At 33.8% G+C, this 21083-nt stretch overlaps 1 protein-coding gene across 3 annotated transcripts in view; it reads left to right on the top strand.

The window, feature by feature from the left end:
* Tut4 (terminal uridylyl transferase 4) overlaps positions 1–21083 on the top strand; it is a 148431-nt gene that overhangs the window by 60924 nt on the left and 66424 nt on the right. For all 3 annotated transcript variants that reach the window (XM_078026248.1, XM_078026247.1, XM_078026246.1), the window contains exons 8-14: positions 3041–3110; positions 6030–6156; positions 11769–11888; positions 12060–12272; positions 16398–16572; positions 17126–17826; positions 20927–21077. In XM_078026248.1, the coding sequence (XP_077882374.1) occupies positions 3041–3110; positions 6030–6156; positions 11769–11888; positions 12060–12272; positions 16398–16572; positions 17126–17826; positions 20927–21077 (1557 nt within the window). The remainder of the gene's footprint in view (positions 1–3040; positions 3111–6029; positions 6157–11768; positions 11889–12059; positions 12273–16397; positions 16573–17125; positions 17827–20926; positions 21078–21083) is intronic.

Here is a 21083-nt window from a genome sequence, read left to right as displayed (position 1 = left end):
ATCTGCAGTTTTATTTTTCATGCTTTTGCTTTTTTTGATTTCAGTTAACTTGCAGTCTACATGGTCTGCATATTAAGTGGAAGGAACATTCTAAAAATAACAATTCATAATTTTTAAATCTAGTGCTATTCTGAGTAGCTACCATATATTAATTACTTAGTAGCTGTCTTGGTTATTAGATTATCATCTGTTGCAGTAACTTGCACCCAAGAGAGACCACATTCATATAACTTTTATTACATTGTATTGTTATAATTGTTCTATTTTGATATTAGTTATTGTTGCTAATCTTTTAATGTGACTAATTAATAAATTACACTTTGTCAGAGATATGTATGAATAGGAAAAAAAAAAGCATAGTATTTATAAGGTTTAGTACTATTTGTGGTTTCAGATATTCACTGGGGGTTTTAGAAAGTATCCCCTGCAGATAAGGGGAGGAATACTATATTATGAACATTTCATGTGTAAAAGAAGACAAGAAAACCCATAATCATTAGGAGGTCATTGATGAAGAAAGGTTAAGGAGAGACTTGCCATAAAAATGTGTGCATGTCTTGGGTAAATATATTTTTTCCCCACTTAAAACAATTACATTAATTTGATAAATTATGTTGCATCAGCTGAATCATACCAATTTCATATGTGCCTTTTCTGTCTAGATTGCTTTTTTATTGAGGACATTTGATATAGGTAAAAATACTTCTAAGTAAAATTTTAAAACAATATCAGTGTCTTAAACCAAGCCCAAGTTATATATTATAGTCCAATAAATTATTTTCTTGGTTTTAATTTACTGCTTTTATTTTGTTTGTTTTTATTTTGCGACTCTGGTGATGGAACCCGGGCCTTCTTACATTCTAGGTAAACACTCTACCACTGAGCAACACCTATAGTGCCTACTTTTCTTCTTATGAAGTAAATGCTTAAAAGCTCAGGATCCAGATCCAGACTTTCCAGGCTCAAATTTTAATTGTGCCACTTCTTAGTTGTTTGCCCATAACAACTTAACTTCAGTGTAATAATTCAGTTTTCTCAATGCTGAAATGGCAATAACTTTTTTGATGAAGTTGTTAAGAGGATGAAATGAATTAAGCCATAGTTTAGAAAAGTGCCTGGCATACAATAACCTAGTTTTAACCTTTTGCTGCAGCAGCTGTTGTTATTACATTAAATTAAATTTCATGAACCGAAAGTACCTGACAGAAATTAGATTTTTTTTTCTTCTTTTAATACTGGGGATGGAACCCAGAGGCACTTGACCACTGAGACACATCCCCACCCTTTTTTGTATTTTATTGAGTGACAGGCTCTTTCTGAGTTACTTAGGGCTTTGCTAAGTTGCAGAGGCTAGCTTTGAACTCCCAATCCACCTACCTCAGCCTCCTGAGCCACTGGGATTACAGGTGTGTGCCACTGGGATTACAGGTGTGTTCCACTGCACCTAGTGGAAATTATTTTTTAAAGAAAAAGTTTGGTACAGTTTATTCTGTAAAGGTATTTTAATATAGTTTTCCTTTTTTAACATTTATTTTTTAGTTGTAGGTGGGCACAATACCTTTATTTTATTTTTATGTGGTGCTGAAAATTGAACCTAGTGCTTCACACATGCTAGGTGGGTGCTTTACCTCTGAGCCACAACCCCAGCCCTTAATATAGTTTTCTTTATTCTTTTAGTTGTTGGTGGAACTTTATTTTATTCATTTATTTATATATGGTGCTGAGAATTGAATTCAGTGCCTCATACATGCTAGGCACGCACTTTACCACTGAGCTACAACCCCAGCCCCTACATACTTGTTGGTTTTTTAAATTTATTTTTTATTTTTTAGTTTTAGGTGGACACAATGTCTTTACTCTACATTTATGTTTTTAATTACACAAAAACTTAAAAGGATATTACAGATGAGAGACAGCTTTTCTCTCTAGAGAGTGCCAATCTATCATAAATAATAAATGTTTAAAGTCTATTTTTCCGGGGCTGGAGTTATGGCTCAGTGGTAGAGCACTTGCCTGTCACGTGTGAGGCCCTGGATTCTATCCTCAGCACTGCATATAAATAAATAAGATAAAAGATCCATTTACAACTAAAAAATAAAAATAAATAAAAAAAGAAAAGTATATTTTTCCTACTAAAATACATGAGTAGATCATCTTAAGTTATATAATCAGGTTTCAAAAACCAGTCTTAATTTTAAAATCTATACAATTATGTCTTCCTTTATGTTCTCATTATATCCCATAGAGATCTGTCATGTAAAGGATTTGTTTCTATATTTATGTTTCAAACCCCTTATTGACTGTTTGTTTCTTACTCATCACATGCATAATGAAATTTCTGATATACAGTTCTTAGCACATGTTCTTTGAATTAATTATTCCAACAAGTACTACTGAAAGACTTTCTTTGAATTTGAAATGAAATAATGTTCACCCATCTATCTTTACTTAAATTAGACATTTATGGAAAGGGGTTTACCATGGAGGTATAAAAAAGACAGGATGGAAAGTGGTGGAAAGGTGCTTCATCATGTTAGGCAAGTCTTAAGAGCTTTGATTAGGCAGAGTTTTCATATATTTACAGTAAACAAGGCCAGCAGAGTTAGCTTGTACTTACACAGGTTAATTAAAATGAACTAAGCTGTTAAATCATGATAGGTCCTCATTTTGTGATTCCTGTGGACATAGCCCTCAGAAGTAAGTGGTGTCCTTTCTTTGCTATATCTCTTAAGTTTTAACAACTTTATATACTTACTTGGAAATATTCAAACTTTTAGGGATATTAAGACCTTTCCTCTTAAGGTGATTGTAATTTTCGGACAGTATTTGGGACTATACCTGTGGTTTGTGATACACAGCAAATGGCACCAATAGAGGTAAGAGATTCTGCTGGGTTGATGTCATAATGAGAAGAGTGGATTATGCCACAGAAGCAATAAGAGTGATTTTTTAGACGGAAACTTTTACTCAGTGTTTACTGTAGAATAAATACTTCTAGAGATGTTGACATTAGCTTATTTGTTTTTTTTTCTCTTACTAGTATCATATGTAGATGTGGAATCTGATTTTCACGCTAAAGTTCCTGTTGTGGTGTGCAAAGATCAGAAAAGGTTGGTAACAATGAAGAAAAAATAAAATATTAAAAAAAAAAAAAACAAATTTGTAGTGAACGTTTCCAAGAGAAGATCTTTGTTTTAGATTTCTCCTGGGAATAATATGATTACTCTAGTTTCTTTCTATTTATTTATTTATTTAAAAAATATGATAGTGGAATGCATGACAATTCATATTAGTTGTATACAAAGTATATTTACACCAATTTGTGTCTTCATACATGTACTTTGGATAATGATGACCATCACATTCCACCATCTTTTCTAACCCCATGCCTTCTCTCTTCCCCTCCCACCCCTCTACCCTATCTACAGTCTATTCCTCCCATGCTCTCCCTCCCTACCCCACTATGAATCAGCTTCCTTCCAAGAGAAAACATTTGGCATTTGGTTTTTTGGGATTGGCTAACTTCACTTAGCATTATCTCCTCCAACTCCGTCCATTTACCTGTAAATGCCATGATTTTATTCTCTTTTATTGCTGAGTGATATTCCATTGTGTATAAATGCCACATTTTTTTAATCCATTCATCTACTGAAGGGCATCTAGGTTGGTTCCACAATTTAGCTATTGTGAATTGTGCTGCTATAAACATTGATGTGGCTTTTGTCCCTGTAGTATGCTGTTTTTGAAAAGATCTACCTTGCTCTTGGATTACACTACTTTCTACTAATTAAAAATAGCAAGCTTACCAACTGCATGTGAGCACGAAATAGTTACCAGACAGTGGAAAATAAAATACTCTAGGCAAAACTTCTATTTTTTTTTTCCCCTCAAGTTCATTTGCTTACCTAACAATATTGGACATTTACTTCTTTTTTAAAAAATTTTTTAAACATTTTTTTAAAAAACCTTATTTATTTATTTACTTTTATGTGGTGCTGAGGATCGAACCCAGGGCCTTGCACATGTGAGGTGAGCGCTCTACCGTTGAGCCATAACCCCAGCCCCTGAACATTTACTTCTATGTAGATACTACATTATTCTAGAGATACAAACAGCAATAAGAGATAGCTTCTTGTTAAGAATCTTACTGGATATTAGAATCTAGTTTTAGTTCACTGAAATGAATGAGTTATGAAAGACTTTCTCATCAAATAGGACTCTATAGGACTGAGAGGGCAAAGTGCCTTTGAAAAAAGGAAACTACAATAATGTTATCAGAGTTGAATGTGGAAGACATGGAAGCATACAGAATTAGTATTTTTAATTGATTATTAACTTATTTTTCTTACATTTTAAGATTTTTGTATTTCTTTATTCAACCTAGAATTCTGTCCTATGGAGATCTAGTTTACCTTCCTTATTTTCCTTCTTTCTTTCTTTGGCACTGGGGATTGAACTCAGGGGTGCTTTACTATTGAGTTATATACTCAGCCCTTTTTTATTTTTTTTATTTTGAGGCAGGGTCTCACTAAGTTGTTGAGGGTCTTGCTAAATTGCTGAAGCTGACCTCAAACTTTCAATCCTCCTATCTCAGCCTCCTGAGTTACTGGGATTACAGGTGTGCACCACTGCACATGGCTTAGCTTCCTATTTTCTAAATTAGAAAATTTAGATTCAGAGGGGTTAAGCATTTGTCTAGGTTCATATTACTTAGGGGAAAACCAGAAATGGCATAGAGGTAATTTGCCTTCTAGTGTGTTCTTTCACATGTGTTAAATTGCTTCTGCATGGCAATTTCAGATACATTTTTATCTGTGTTCTGAAAATATCTCTAGTACACTTCTTTCATTCCATTTAAGGTGACTCCTGTTTTCACTTATATAGTATAACTTGGTTTTCACTTACATATAAGTAAGTGGGCTAATAAATTAGTAAATCATATATATATATATATATATATATATATATATTTTTTTTTTTTTGCACAGGATTAAACCCAGGGTATTTTGCATGCAAGGCAAGCACTGTACCATTGAGCTATGTCCCTACTGTTTTCTAAATTTTATTTTGAGAACAGGGTCTTGATAAGTTTCCCAGGCTGCCCTCAAATTTATAATCCTCCCACCCCCACCTCCTCAGTATTTGAGACTACAGGTATGTGCCAGCTTGCACATTGATTAGTCTGACCTTTGATCTAGAAATAACATACCAATTAAATCATGAAAGTTGGATAGGAAAAATTAGAGTCAAGAAGTATAGCTAGTCAGTCCAGTATTTTGTCTTTTGTTTATATCATCTTCAAAGCAACAACAAAAAAAACCAACTAGGAAAGTATGTTGTGTTACTTTGTTACTTTGACATTGAAGAGACAATGTTCTTTCTGTCATGTAAATCAAATTTTGGTGTTTTTTTTGGTACCAGAATTGAACCCATGGGCACTTAACCACTTAGTCAGTGAGCCATATCCCCGTCCTTTTTTATTTTTTACTTTTCTAAATTTTGAGACATGTCTTGCTAAGTTGCTTAGGGCCTCACTAAGTTAATGAGACTGGCTTTGAATTTGCAGTCCTTCGGCTTCAGCCTCCCAAACTGCTGGGATTACAGGCATGTGCCACCATACCTATTAAATTTTGTTGATTTTTTTTTTTTTAATATTTTTTAGTTGTAGATGGACCTTTATTTTATTTACTTATATGTGGTCCTGAGAATCACACTCAATACCTCACATATGCTACTGCTGAGCTACAACCTCAGCCCAATTTTGGTGATTCTTAATGCTCCTTTTGGAATTTATTTTTCATGAACTTAAATACTGAGTGAGGTTGAAATTTGTTTCTAAATTGCACAGGAAGAATTAAAAACATATTCTCTAATTTAGTGTTCAGTTACTTTTAATTTTATGATAACATCTGTTTTTACTATAACTTTTAGGAATTAAAATATGGTGACGGTAGTGTAGCCACAGGATTTGAAGTATTCTGCATTTTAGGGTATTAACATAGTAAAATTTGTTTCTTTCTCATTCACAGTGGTTTACTTTGTAGAGTGAGTGCAGGAAACGATATGGCATGTCTCACTACTGATTTACTTGCTGCTCTTGGCAAAATGGAACCTGTCTTTATTCCCTTGGTGTTAGCCTTTCGATACTGGGCTAAGGTAAGTGGAATGGAAAGAAAAGTACCTAATCTTCAAAATAAGACAGGCTTTTCCTTATACTGATATGAAACATAAATCACTACATGTGGGACAAAACAGTTATCTGTGCCAGACAGAAAGTAGTGTGACTGGTTCCAATTTATGGGAAAATAAAGTTTTCATAGACATACACTAGTTCCCCTTTATCCATGGAGAATATATTCCAAGAGCTCTGGTGAATGCCTGGAACCTTGGATAGTACTGCACTGTTATATATACACTATTTTTTCCTATCTGTACATATCTACAATAAAGTTTAATTTATAGTAAGGCATAGTAAGAGATGAACAACAATAAAAGTAAAAGAGAACAATTATAACAAAATAATAATAAAATTATTTAAAACTTAAAGTTTAAAACATTTTTTATTTGTGCTACTAGGGCTTGGACCCAGGGGCTCACACCTGTAAGGCAAGTGCTCTACCACTGAGTAATCCCCTGTTCTTTTTAAAATTTTTTATTTCGTCACTAAGTTGCTCCTTTTGGTCTCAAATTTGTGACCCTCCTACCTTAGCCTCCCAAGTAACTGGAATTATAAGTGTGTGTCAACTATGCCTGGCAAAACAGATGCATTTTTTTTTTTTATTTCTAGAATTTTCTATATAATATTTTGGATCACTGTTGACTGCTGTTGACTCTGGGTAACTAAAACTGTGGAAAGTGAAACTGTGGATAAAGGGCTATGGTATATACTTATTGATATATTGTAGAATTTTTAATGGCACACTTTATTATATACTGTATCAATATAAGAGGCTCAAATTTTCATTCATATTGTAAGTTAAAATTGTAAGGTTTTAAGATATGGTATGTAAGTTAAGTTTCTTCTGTTAGTATATTTGTTTTTCTAATCTTCGTCTCTGGGTATTCTCTTTTCCCTAAATGATTATTCATGTGGTGCAATTTTTGATTGGGCTACAGCTATGGATTAGTTATCCAAATTTTCTAAATTAGAATTAACTTATATTTCTAAATGCTGTAGTTATTTTGTGTTTATTTCTTTGATGTGGGGGTAGGAAGAAGGAGTGGTAATCCAGATGCTCAGATGTATCAATTTAGATGTCTAATATCAGTCCAGATGTCCAGATGTCTAGACAGAGATTTGTGATCACTTATTGAAATAACAATGAGTAAATTCTACTGAGGCCCTAAGCAATTTAGTGAGCCCCTCTCTCAAAAATAAAAAAGGGGGATGGGTTGTGGCTCAGCTTGTCTGGCATGTGTGAGGCACTGGGTTTGATCTTCAACACCATATAAAAACAAAATAAAGGTATTGTCCACATACAACTAAAATAAATAAATAAATAGTGCTGGGGGATATGGCTCAGTGGTAAAGCACCCCTGTGTGAAATCCTTGGCACTAAATTATTTACAAACAAACAAATAAATATTCCTTGCGTTCCAGTAATAGGAAACAGTGCATAATAGTCAAATTACCTGATTCTGAGATACTTTTTGTGATTAATATAAGAATTGATTTTTTTCAGGGTTATACAAAATGATATATAAGAGGAAAGGAGGGGTAAGACAAGATAATATAAATGGAAGAAATGATTTACAGTAGAAGGGGTAGAGAGAGAAAAGGGGAGGGGAGGGGAGGGGAGGGGAGGGGGGATAGTAGAGAATAGGACAGACAGCAGAATACATCAGACACTAGAAAGGCAATATGTCAATTAATGGAAGGGTAACTGATGGGATACAGCAATCTGTATACGGGGTAAAGTTGGGAGTTCATAACCCGCTTGAATCAAACTGTGAAATATGATGTATTAAGAACTATGTAATGTTTTGAACGACCAACAATAAAAAAAAAAAAGAAAAAAAAAAGAATTGATTTTTTTTTTTTTTTAGTGTACTTAACATCTAAAAACACCGAAAAAATAATCCAGTCAATATATGGGCAAAGGAAGTAAACAGACACTTCTCAAAAGAAGAAATACAGTGGTCAACAAATATTTGAAAAATGTTCAACATCTCTAGCAATTAGAGAAATGCAAATTAAATCAACACTGAGATTTCTTCTAGTCAGAATGGCAATTATCAAAAATACAAGTAACAATAAATGTTGGTGAGGATATAGGGTATAAAATATACATTTTTGGTGGAACTGCAAATTGATGTACCACTCTGGAAAGCAAAATGGTTTCAAAAATCTAGGAATGGAACCATCATATGACCCAGCTATCTCCCTCCTCAGTATATATCCAAAGAAATTAAAATCAGCATACTCAGTGATACATCCACATTGGTGTTTAAGGCAGCACAATTTGCAATAGCCAAGCTATGGAACCAAATAGGTGCCATTTAAGAGAAGAATGGATAAAGAAAATGTAGGTACATATACCCAGCAGAGTATTACTCAGCCATAAAGAAAAATGACTTTGTGGTATTTACTGGTAATTGGATGAAACTGGAGACTATCATGCTAAATGAAATAAGTCTGTCCTAAAAAGTCAAGGGTCAATTTTTTTTTCTTTTAATATAGGGAAACTAATCCAAAACAAGGGGGTGGGGAATAGAAGAAAGATCAGCGAAGTAGACAACGAGGAATGAAGAGAAGGGAAGGGAATGGAATAGGAAAAACAGTTGAATGAATTTGATCCAACATTCCTATGTACATATAGGAATATACCACAGTGAATCTCACCTTCATGTATATCCATAAGACATTAAATTAAAAAAGGAAAAGCTGGAAGTAAATCATAGTAAGATCATGAAATTACATTTGATTATATTCTGGCTCTCTTTTTTAAAGTAGATATTTTCTTTACATTCTAGTAATAGGGAGTGTCTATTATAGTCAAGTTACCTGACTCTGAGCTACTTTTTGTGATTAATGTAAAAATTGTAATTTTTAGCAGTATTGGGCTTGTAAAAGAAAAAGAGACCCTTGGATTTTAAAAGCTTTCTCTTAAGCTGCCTTAATCTTATTCTATGAGATGTCTGATATGTTTAAAAAAAAAATCCATTGTCAGTTTTTATAGTTTCAAAGGAGTTTTTGGTTAAAATAAAGACTAATTACAAAACAAACATTCTAAATAGAATTGCTTTGAGATGTTCATTATTGATTTTGTATATTGTTTTGGAGGTTTTAGGAAATGCTGAAGAAAGGAAATAATGTCAATATTTGAAAAGTTATAAAATTATCTCTTTGTGCTCATAGTATAATTGTATATCTAGAAAACCCTAGTAAATAACTACTAGGATTAGTTGGGCATGGTGATGCATTCCTGTAATTCCAGTGGTTCAGGAGGCTGAGGCAGGAGGATCACAAATTGAAAGCTAGCCTTAGCAATTTACTGACACCCTGGCTCAAAAAAAATAAAAACAAAACAAACAAACCCCCTGGGAGTGGGGCTGGGGTTGTGGTTCAGAGGTATGCTACTTGCCTAGCATGCGTGAGGCACTGGGTTTGATCCTTAAAAATAAAATAAAGATATTGTGTCCACCTATAACTAAAAAAAGAAAAAAAGGAGGGGGGGCTGGGAGTGTGATTCAGTTGTTAAGTGCCCCTGAGTTCAATCTCTGGCACCAGAAAACAAACTACTGTAATTAATGAGAGAATTTGTTAAGATTATTAAATCTAAGATAAATACACAAAAATAAGTAACTTTGCTCTGCCATAAAAATAACTTGGTAGAAGAAAAACAGGAAAAATGTTACCTTGATGACAGCAACAGAAATTACAAAATACTAAGAAATAAGTTTAATAAAAAAGTTATAGGAAGAAAATTATATTACTGAATGGCATGAAAAAAATTTGTCCTGAAGAAATCTGTCCATTTAACAAACATTTGTTAGATCCCTATGTGCCCTAAGACTTTGTTCCTGGTGGAGGAACATCTGTCTTAAAAAGCATACAAAGCCTTGCTGTCACAAATCTTACATACTTTTGAAAGAATCAGATAGTACACAAATGCATAAATAATGTAGCATCTGGTAGAATTTAGTGCTCTAAAAATGAGGTAATATGGTAAGACAGTGATATTATACTGGATGGTTAGGAAAATTTTTTTGGGGAAATTGATAATTAAGTTCAAGCCAGATACAATTAAAATCTGGGGGAACAGCCTTCAAGGGATTGCTAATGCAGGCCTTTAAGATGAGAATGAGCTTTCAGGTACAATAAGGAAGACAGAAGTGGTGAGATGAAGTGAATGTAAGGAGATAAGATCAAACAATATCTGGTGAAAAATTTGGATATATTTAATGGCAGTAAGAAAACATAGAAAGGGTTTGGAAGCAATATATAACTTGATGTGATTTATGTTTGTAAAGATCATTTAGAGTTAAAGAGTAGAAACAGGAAGCCCAGTGGGCAGGCTGTTTTAATATATTATAATAATTTATGCTACCTTAGAGTGGATATGAAGGAAATTAGAGAGAGGTGGGCTAAGTTTTGGAAATAGGACTTGCAAGTGTATTGGATGTTGAAGGAACATGAGTAATCAACAACTCCTAAATTTTTGGAAAATTCACATATCAAGTTCTTTTTTTTTTTTAAAGAGAAAGAGAGAGAACTTTTTAATATTTATATTTTAGTTTTGGGTGGACACAACATCTTTATTTTTATGTGGTGCTGAGGATCGAACCCAGCACCCTATGCATGCCAGGCAAGTGCGTTACCGCTTGAGCCACATCCCCAGCCTGCATAATTTTTCTCTTACTGTTAAGGACATGCAAATTGAAGTAATTGTTAAAGATTGCATCTCATCCATCCTATTGACAATTTTTAAGTTGATAATACCTAGTGTTGGAAGGGGTTTGTGTTCACTCATATGTTAATGAAGGACAACAGAAATTCTTACAGTGATATTGGAGAGTAATCCTATGGTAATTAAAATGCATCATGTATTGTAAAATTCAGCAAACATATTCCTGGAAACATAGCTAACTGAAATATGCACTAGCATTTGGGAACTATATATAAAGATAAATATTATGGCATTGTTTGAAGTGGCACAGATTCAAAAGTGTATGAATGTCTTTCAGTGGAGGCATTATTGAGTAGTCATTTAGATCATAAACTGTAATTTAACCTTTCAAAAGAATGTGTTAGATATTCGATAATTTACTTAGAAGGACTTTCTCAATTCATTGTTGAATAATATACAGGGAAGTGTCTGTAATTACTATTTTAGTAAAATCAAAACCTACAAAATTCTCCCTGTATTTATGTAAACCTAGACGTATATATGTATTTGTATATAATTATTTGAGTATAGAAAAAGACATGAAAGTGTACATAGAAGGTCATTAATGCTAAAGCAGAGTAGAGGGGAGAAAAGAAAAATACCTTTAAAAGGTGTCTATAACAAAAGCACTATGTGTAACATGATTCCATTTAACTAAAATATGTGTGTACATTTATATATGTAGAGAAATAAGTGAAAAGTTAGTCACCAACACATTACCCACTATTATTTTATGTTGATGAGATTTCAGGTTATTTCTTACATTTTTCATTGTTATTTGAACTTCTCAGTAATCAGATAGGAAAAACAAGCTACTTTTTTTATTGTGTAAATTGAAGAATGCAAAATGCTAGTATTTTTTCCCCTTTGGTTTTACAGTTGTGCTATATTGACTCCCAAACTGATGGTGGAATTCCTTCTTACTGTTTTGCTTTAATGGTGATGTTTTTTCTGCAACAAAGAAAACCCCCTCTTCTTCCTTGCTTACTTGGAAGTTGGGTAAGCCTTAGTTTGTGACATTTATGTGCATGTATGTGGATAGTTTGCTCTTTGCACAGTGCTCTGATCAAATATTTTAAGCTGGAATTCTGGTTTGTCTGTTTGTCCATCTTTTTATTTTTTATTTTTAATAATTTTTCCACTACCAATTTGGAATGCCTTTTTATATAGATTGAAGGCTTTGACCCAAAAAGAATGGATGACTTTCAGCTGAAGGGCATAGTAGAAGAGAAGTTTGTGAAGTGGGAATATAATTCAAGTAGTGCAACTGAGAAAAACTCAATTGCTGAGGAAAACAAAGCTAAGGCAGACCAACCAAAAGATGATACCAAGAAGACAGAAACAGACAACCAAAGTAATGCCATGAAGGAAAAACATGGCAAAGTAAGCTGTTTTTGTTTTTTGTTTTTGGCTTTTCTATCTGTAGAATTTGTGATGCCTTCAATTGAAGCTATTTGAATAGTAGATTCACTGACCTTGAGCAAGCCTCTTGGCCTCATTTTCCTCATCTATAAAGTGAGGGGTTGATCTGGTTTAGTTTTTTAGTACCAAGATTCTCTAATGAATTATACCTCATTTTGGAAGACTTTGTATTGTTTGAATCATGTTATTATCAAGGTTAATCTATGTATCTTTTTCGTTTAAACAAAGAAAATTTCCTTTAGTAGTTTGGCTCTGACCAAAAACTTCAATATATGAGTATTTTGCTGTCAGATTGGGGGGAGAAATAAGCTTTTGGAGAAATAAGCCCCTTTGCTTTATGAGGGGATGGCTTGCTTATTTAATCATTCAACATTCATTTATTAAGGACCTACTATGTGCCAGGCATTATCTTGAGTGCTAAAGAACCAAAGGTAAACATACATGGATTGTATTTTCCAAAAGTCTGGATCTACAATCTCTGAATTTTGGGCTTCTCAGTAGAGCATTATTACAGAAGTTTGAATATTTCTGGAAATTATTGCTCTAACTATACTGAATAATTTATGGTTCCCTTGATCTACTTCTTTATCTATTCATCTCTTCCACTTCTAATCTCTCCTCAAACCACCAGTATTCTCAGTTCCTTATGTCACTGAGAAAACCGAAGCAATCAGAAGAGAACTTCTACACACTCACATATTCTGCCTTGCTGCCTGCTTTCATAAAGGAACTTCCAATGCTTTAGTCTAGTGTATTCAATTCTGTATCTTGTTTTTAAAAAAAAAATTCAAACTTTTTTTTAGTTGTTGATGGGCCTTTATTTTATTTATTTATATGTGGTGCTGAGGATTGAACTCAGAGCCTCACACATGCCAGGCAAGCACTCTGCAACTGAGCCACAACCCCAGGTCCCCCATATCGTCTTTATTCCAAAATATTACTTCAGCAGTTGTTCTCTTTCCCTCCTAAATTACCAGTTTTCAATTCTCTATTAAACCACACATGCTTTTAATTCTGCCATTTTAAAGAAAAATCTTGGCACCATTCTCCCTAGCTATTCTGTTGCTCTTCTTTGCCGTAAAACCTCTTGGAAGAATTTTCTGTGTTCAGTATTTCCAATTTTTCTTTCTCCCTAACTTATTAGTCTGCCAGAATTCAGGTCATTAATATCAGTCCTCTTCACATTGCTAATTCAATGGCCATTTTCTCAATTTTTATCTTTTTTATACTTAGTAGCAACATTTGCCAGTTGATTTATCTCCTTCTCAGAAAACTTTCCTCACTTGGCTTTCCAGGCACCACACCTGTAGCTGGTTATTCCTTTTTAGTCTCCTTTGCTTGTTCCTCCTTCTTGAGGTTTTTAATGTTGAAGTGCTACAGGGCTTGGTCCATGGTCCCTTTTTTTCCCTGTGTGTATATACTTCTGATGTAATCATATCCAATCCTTGGATTTTAAATACCATCTGTATAATGATGACTCCTAAATTTTAAATCTCTAGCTGGATCTCTCTCTCAAACTTCATAATTGTTCATCCAACTGCTCATTTAGTGTGTCTGCTTAGGTGTCTTAAATTTAATGTGTCTAAGATGAACTCCTATTCATCTCCTTAAATTTGTTCCTTATGCAGGTTTCCCAACTCAGTTGATGGTACTCTATCCTTTCAGTTGAAACTTTGGAGTGCTGGACATGCTGGCGCACTCCTGTAATCCCAGTGATTCAGGAGGCAGAGACAGGAGGATTGCAAGTTCAAGACCTGCCTCAGTAACTTCATGGGGCCCTAGTGAGACCCAATGTCAAAATAAAAAATAAAATGGGTTGGGGATATAGCTTAGTAGTAAAAGCATACATGCCATGGCACAAAACAAACCAAACAAGAAAACCTTGAAGTCACTCCTCTCTTCTTTTCTTACCCCTATCTAATCTGTTAGGAAATCCAGTCATCTATACTTGGAAATATATTGAGAATTTGATCTCCTGTCACCTCTTCCACTTTACCTTCCTGGTTGTAGCCATCATGATTTCTGGCCTGGATTACTGCTGTAGTTTCCTAACAGATTTCCCTGCAATCTATCCTTTTTCCTTATTCTAGACACAAAAATTCTGAATGGTGATTGTAAAACATTAAGTGAGGCTAGACGCAGTGGCACATGCATGTAATCCCAGCGGCTTGGGAAGCTGAGACAGGAGGATCCCAAATTCAAAGCCAGCCTCAGCAACAGTGAGGCGCTAAGCAACTTAAATAGGGCTTGGGATGTGGTTCAGTGGCCAAGTGCCCCTGGTTCAATCCCTGGTACCCCCCCCCCCAAAAAAGAAAACATTATGTCAGGTCATACCCTTTCCACTATTCATACTAAAAATGCTTTAGTTGCTCCTTGTTTCATTTATAAGAAAAGGCAAACCATCCTTACTTGATAGCTCTTTGTTTTCTGCTACTACTCTTCCTCTTAATCTATCAAACCAACTTTCATGGTTTTCTTTTTTTCTTAAAAATATTTATTTTTTAGTTGTAGGTAGACACAGTATCTTTATTTTTATGTGATGCTGAGGATTGAACTCAGTGCCTCATGTATGCTAGGTGAGCTCTCTACCACTGAGCTACAACTACAGCCTTCATGGTTTTCTTTTTAAAGATAGTCATACTTTTACTTTGTGTATTTTTATTCTATTTGTTCCTCATTCTTAGAACACTTTTCCCTTCTCATCAGGTCATGCCTTCTCAACAGATCTGATTCTGACTATTCAATTTGACACTGTGACATTCTCTTGCTCCCATGTTCCTATTCCTTTTATCTTTTTTGGGGTGGGGTATGGGGGGATTGAACTCAGGGAAACTCAACCATTCAGCCACATCCCCAGTTCTATTTTGTATTTTATTTAGAGACAGGGTCCCACACAGTTGCTTAGCATCTCATCATTGCTAAGGCTGGCTTTGAACTCATGACCCTCCTGCTTCAGGCTCCTGAGCCCCTGGGATTACAGGCGAGCGACACTGCACTCGGTTCTACTCTTTTTATCTTAACATTTCCCCCATAGCACTTAACTTCTTTTAAGTTACTAGTATAATTTACTTAATAAGTACGTTTGTCCTTTCCTAGAAAGTAGACTCGATGAAATCAAGGATCTAGGTTTTTTTCCTAAGATATATTCTAAGTACTTAGTATATTGCCTGGTACATAGTCAGCACTCAACAAATAGTTGTAGAATTGAATGTGTGAATGGCTGTTCGATGCCATTATACTACATAGTGATACTTCTCACCAGTCATCATCTAGCTCTTTCATTTGGATTTCAGATATTACTTCTCTGTAATGACCTCTCATATTTAGATTCATATCTTAGCATGTAGCCTAGGCTTTACTGTAATTGTTAAACTGACTCTCTATTCCTATTAGCCTATGAAGTAGGACCTCATCTTACCTGAGTGGCAGTATAGTATAATGATTCACAACATGGATTTAGTAGCCAGGTGGTCTTGAGTCAGATTCTTGCCCTATAGTATCTGATTCATAGAATTATATTATACTGTATGTGCAGCTCTTGTAAGCAGATTGGTTTTAGAGTGCATGGCAAGCATTATATATAAATGTGAGCTCTCATTATCTTATTCCAGGGAATAGTATGTTCTAAAGAAATGTGTCTGAATGAAGGAATTTTTTGAATATTTACTTAGATATATAAAGTAATTATTGCAATGAGTAGGCTGTAGTAGTTGTTATATAGTGGTTTGTTACCTTGCCTGTACATGAGAATCACATTAAGGAGCTTTAAAAATCCTAGTGTCTGGTTTAATAACCCAGATCAATTAGATTCTTGAGAGTGGGAATGGTATGGAATTTAGGCATTAGTGTACATTAATGGTCAGTAGATGATTTTAATGTGTAGTCAAAATTGAGAGTCATTGATAATGCAAAGAAAACAAAATTCCTAGAAATCAGTAAACTGGGACTCAGACTGGTTGTTTTTGACAAATTACTACTTTATTTCTCAGTTTTTGAAAACATAATCTCTGAGGCCTTTTCTAAGTGAAAAGTCATTGATTTTATAGTTTTGTGAAGCTTAAATGAAAAGTATTTTTTTTCTTTCAGTCTCCCTTAACATTGGAAACACCAAATCAGGTATCCCTGGGACAGTTATGGCTAGAGCTGCTAAAATTTTACACACTGGATTTTGCTTTGGAGGAATACGTCATATGTGTACGAATACAAGATATTTTAACAAGAGAGAACAAAAACTGGCCTAAAAGGCGAATAGCAATTGAAGGTGAGATGATGTATTGTACTTAATTTGGAGACTCCTTTTTTTGGGGGGTGCCACTTATCATCTGATAAACTATTAAAAATTTTATCTCTTGGCTGAGGTAAAGAACAACTAATATTGACAAACAAGGTTCCATATCGTATCCCCCAACATTAATTTTTCCTTGGCAAGGGATGAAAATTATTAATGGGTCCTGAAGTTTGAGAAATTTCATTTAATGATATTGTGTAGGGAGGCATAGTGACATAGCTTCTTTTTTCCCATACTTTCATCACTGAAAGTATAATTACTGAATTGACCTTCTCAATTATCCTCTTATTATTTTTCAATATTATCTTCACTCTTTTTCCTTCTAGATGTTTCTTTTATGGAAGAAACAAAGGAAAAGATGTTGCTATTGTTTTTCTTCAACTCAGTTTTCAGGAACCATTGTTGGGATTATATATTAGAAAAACTTTAGGAAAAAGTGCTCTGCTGACAATTAAATAGTTAAACTCATTTGTATATATAGTTTGTTAATAGAGACTTAGTTTCTGATCATTTTCTTTTTTACTAGATCCATTTTCAGTCAAGAGGAATGTTGCACGGAGCTTAAACAGCCAACTTGTTTATGAATATGTTGTGGAGAGATTCAGGGCAGCTTATCGGTATTTTGCCTGTCCTCAGAGGAAGGGTGGAAATAAGACCACAGTGGAGTTTAAGAAAAAAGAGAAGGGGAAAGTAAGCAATAAGAAACCAGTGAAGTCTGATAATATGGCAACCAACTGTTGCAATCTGCTTGGGGAAAGCACAGAAAAAATAAATACAGAAAGAGGTCAACCTGATAAACATGATGAAATGGAAGGTACATCACAGAGATGTATTATTAACAATGACAATTTATTGGTAAATGAAGTAGATTTGGCTAACCATGGTCAGGAATCTTCATCTCTTTCTTCGGATGCCAATCAAGGCAGTGAATTGGAGCCAAAATCAATTAAGAAACAAAATGACTTAGCGCCTTTAGAAACTTGTTTAAAAAAGGAGCTCAGCCAATGTAATTGCATTGGGTTGCCTGACCCAGATGAATCTGTTGGAACAGACTGCAGATCAAATTTAGAAGCAGAAAGTTCACATCAGATTATATGCACCGACACATCTACTACCTCTTGCAACTGCAAAGCTACAGAAGTTGCTTCTGACCTTAATGATGATGATAACCTCCCCTCCCAGGAATTACATTATGTGTTCGATAAGTTTATTTTAACCTCTGGCAAGGTAAGATACAGTTTGTAAACAATCTGTAAGATTTTGTGATATGACTTTATCTTATCTTTCTTTTTCCTTTTTGGTACTGGGGATTGAATCCAGGGGCTTCATGCTCTATCCACTGAGCTATATCCCTACCCCTGACTTTATATTTATAGTTTTTAGGTTTAGAAGTATAAAAGTATCTTATATGGTAGTGACTATTGTTTGGGAATGATTTTGGTGTGTATTTGTCTTTTGCTTTCTGTACTTTTCCTATAATTGATTTTAAATTTTGTGTGTAAAGCACCAAGAAGTTTCAGCACTCTATTTGGTTTTCTTCACTTTCTCATACATAAAAGTATTCATCATATGTTTTATGAAAATCAGCTTAGCACCATATATTTTGTTTTGCTTATTTCTATACATATGCTTATTTTTCTTCCAAAAGGAATGAAATTTTAAAAATTCTATCAGTATTCTATTTTAAAGTATGTGAGTTTGTGTGTGGGGGGGGTTATTTGTTAGAAGAGAGAACGTAAATATACTAAAGGTTGAAGTAAACTAAGATCAGGAACCAAAAAAATGAAGAATTCAGATTCTATTTTTGCCATTGAGCACTTTTGGATTTTGTATTAACCCTTATAAATTATAGAGTCCTAACTTTTCTACTTTTATTTTATTTATTTATTTTTCTAGTTTTGGAGATCAAACATGGCCATGCACATGCTGGGCACGTTCTCTACCACAGAACTATATCCTAAGGCCATCTTTTCTACTTTTAAAGTGGAAGAATTTGAGCTTTAACATTTGAAATTGTAGAAAATACTCAAGTGAACTAGGCTTGCCTATAATTCCAGCTACTTGGGAGGCTGAGGCAGAAGCAGCGCGAGTTTGAGGTCAACCTGGATAATTTATTGAGATCCTGTCTGAAAATAAAAAATAACAAAGGGAAATGATATAACTCAGTGGTAGAGTGCCCCTAGTTCTAGTCCCCAGTATTGCAAAACAAACAAATGAACAAAATCAACAATGACCCGGTAGTAGAAAATAAGCAATAAGAACTTTATTAATAAAACTTTAGCTAAGTCACATTGCTTTAAGTACAATACATATAACTGAAATATCATTATAAGCTTCCAGAATGAAAAATGATAATTTAAAGCACATGTAAGCCAAATAGAATATTTAAAAAAACTAGAATGTCATTCAGTTTTATTGTTATATCAGTAATTATTTATGGACAAGCTTAAGATTTTTAACATAATTACTTAGCAATATTTAAAAAAATTTTTTTTTCGAGTTGTAGATGGACAAATACCTTTATTTTGTTTATTTATTGTTACATGGTTCTGAGGATTAAACCCAGGGCCCATACATGCTGCACAAGCGCTATACTGCTGAGTCACAACCTCAGCCATAAGCAGTATTTTTTAAAAGTCTGTTTTATTGAGATAAGATGGCTGGGGTTGTAACTCAGTGGTAGAGCACTTGCCTAGCATGTATGAGGCACTGGGTTCAATCCTCAGCATCACATTAGAATAAATAAAATAAAGGTATTGTGTCCATCTACCCAAAAAAAAAAAAAAAAATTGCGGGGCTGGGGTCATGGCTTAGTGGTAGAAGGCTTGCCTAGCATGTGTGAGGCCCTGGGTTTGATTCTCAGCACCTCATATAAATAAGTAAAATAAAAGTCCATCAACAACTAATAAAAATATATTTTTAAAAGATTGATATTTAAAAATCTATATATGTTTAATGTATACAACTTGATGTTTGGAAGTTAAGTATACATCTATGAAATCATCACTATTAATACCACATATCTATCCATCATCTCCAAAAGCCTACTGCCTCCTTTTGTGGAAAGAGTACTTAATGTGAGATTTATTGTCTAGCAAAATTTTAAGAATATAGTAAAGCATTGTTAATCATAGGCCTAAGGTTATATGTAACAGATATCTAGAATTTAGTTATTTTGAATAAATGTAGTTTTGTACCCTTCATCCAACATCTTCTCATTTCCTCCTTCCTCTAAGCAGTATTTCTTCATTCTATATAAGAATATATTTGTTGGATTTTATCTTAGTTTCAGTATTTAGGGCATATGAACTATTGAAAGAATGAAATAAATGACAAGATTTTTAGAAAAATAATCTCTTAATTATATAACTACAGTGTATTTCTTGTATTTTATATTTTTTCCCCTAAAATTTACCTATTTCAATAAGGAGTACTGTTTCTCCCGTTTTAATTTTTATTAGTTATCTGTAAAATTTTAAAAGAATTTCCCTTGCATATGTCATTTAAAAAAATGAATGCTTTGAAAAGCAGTTAAAGGTTCCTGGAGTACTTTTAATTAGCCCACAGTATATTATTCCTGTAGAAGTGTATATAGTTTGTTCTGTATAATTTGCCTCAGAGCTTGTGGCTATGTAAATGTCCAGGCTAACACTGGAGGAAGACACTTAATTTTAGAGTCTATATGTGTCACAATAAAAGAGTAGTGGTCTTCATGAATTTTATTCAACTAGTTGGCATAAATTCTGATGTTTTAACCACACCTAGTAGTCCTCTGGAATATATTTAAAATGGAGCTACAGGGTTTGAAGTTCAGTTTGTAGCTATTTAATACTTCTTTATTTATGGAGCTAATTTATTTTTCAATTCTAGTCCTGCAATCAGGACACAGATGTAGTTGAACTGGCTAAGTGAGAGTTCTGTGATTAATTGATTCTGAAGATGGAAGAATGTTTGGAGTGATTTGAAAGGTGCAGTTTAAAATTTATAAACTACTTTGTTAGATATTGGTAAATTAAAAATATAATGCATATATTTCCCTTTGGGAGCTAATCAAGCTATTTCACTTAGCCATTCCTTTTGTATTTCCTGTTATTTTCTTCATCTTACATCCTCAAGTGAATTTGTTATTGATAAATATTTTAGTGGAGGAAAAAGTGGTTTGCTCAGAATAGTTTTTATGTTGATTGCATTTTATTAAATTTTGTTTTTAAATCTCCAAAAGGCATAGTTTATCAGAAATGAATTATCTAAAAGATTATTTTTGGATTGCTAAGCGATGAAGTGCCTCAAAAGGCACTTATTAGATTATTTTCTTACCTTTGTATAGCCGCCAACGATAGTATGCAGCATCTGCAAAAAGGATGGTCATTCAAAAAATGATTGCCCAGAGGATTTCAGGAAAATCGATCTAAAACCTCTACCACCAATGACCAACCGATTTCGGGAAATACTTGATTTAGTATGTAAAAGGTGTTTTGGTAAGT

The sequence above is a fragment of the Ictidomys tridecemlineatus genome, chromosome 11 (genome assembly GCF_052094955.1).
Source record: "Ictidomys tridecemlineatus isolate mIctTri1 chromosome 11, mIctTri1.hap1, whole genome shotgun sequence".
NCBI classification, from domain to species: Eukaryota; Metazoa; Chordata; class Mammalia; order Rodentia; family Sciuridae; genus Ictidomys; species Ictidomys tridecemlineatus.
The sequence above is the reverse complement of the archived record's forward strand: the minus strand, read 5'-3'. Positions and strand labels throughout refer to the sequence as shown.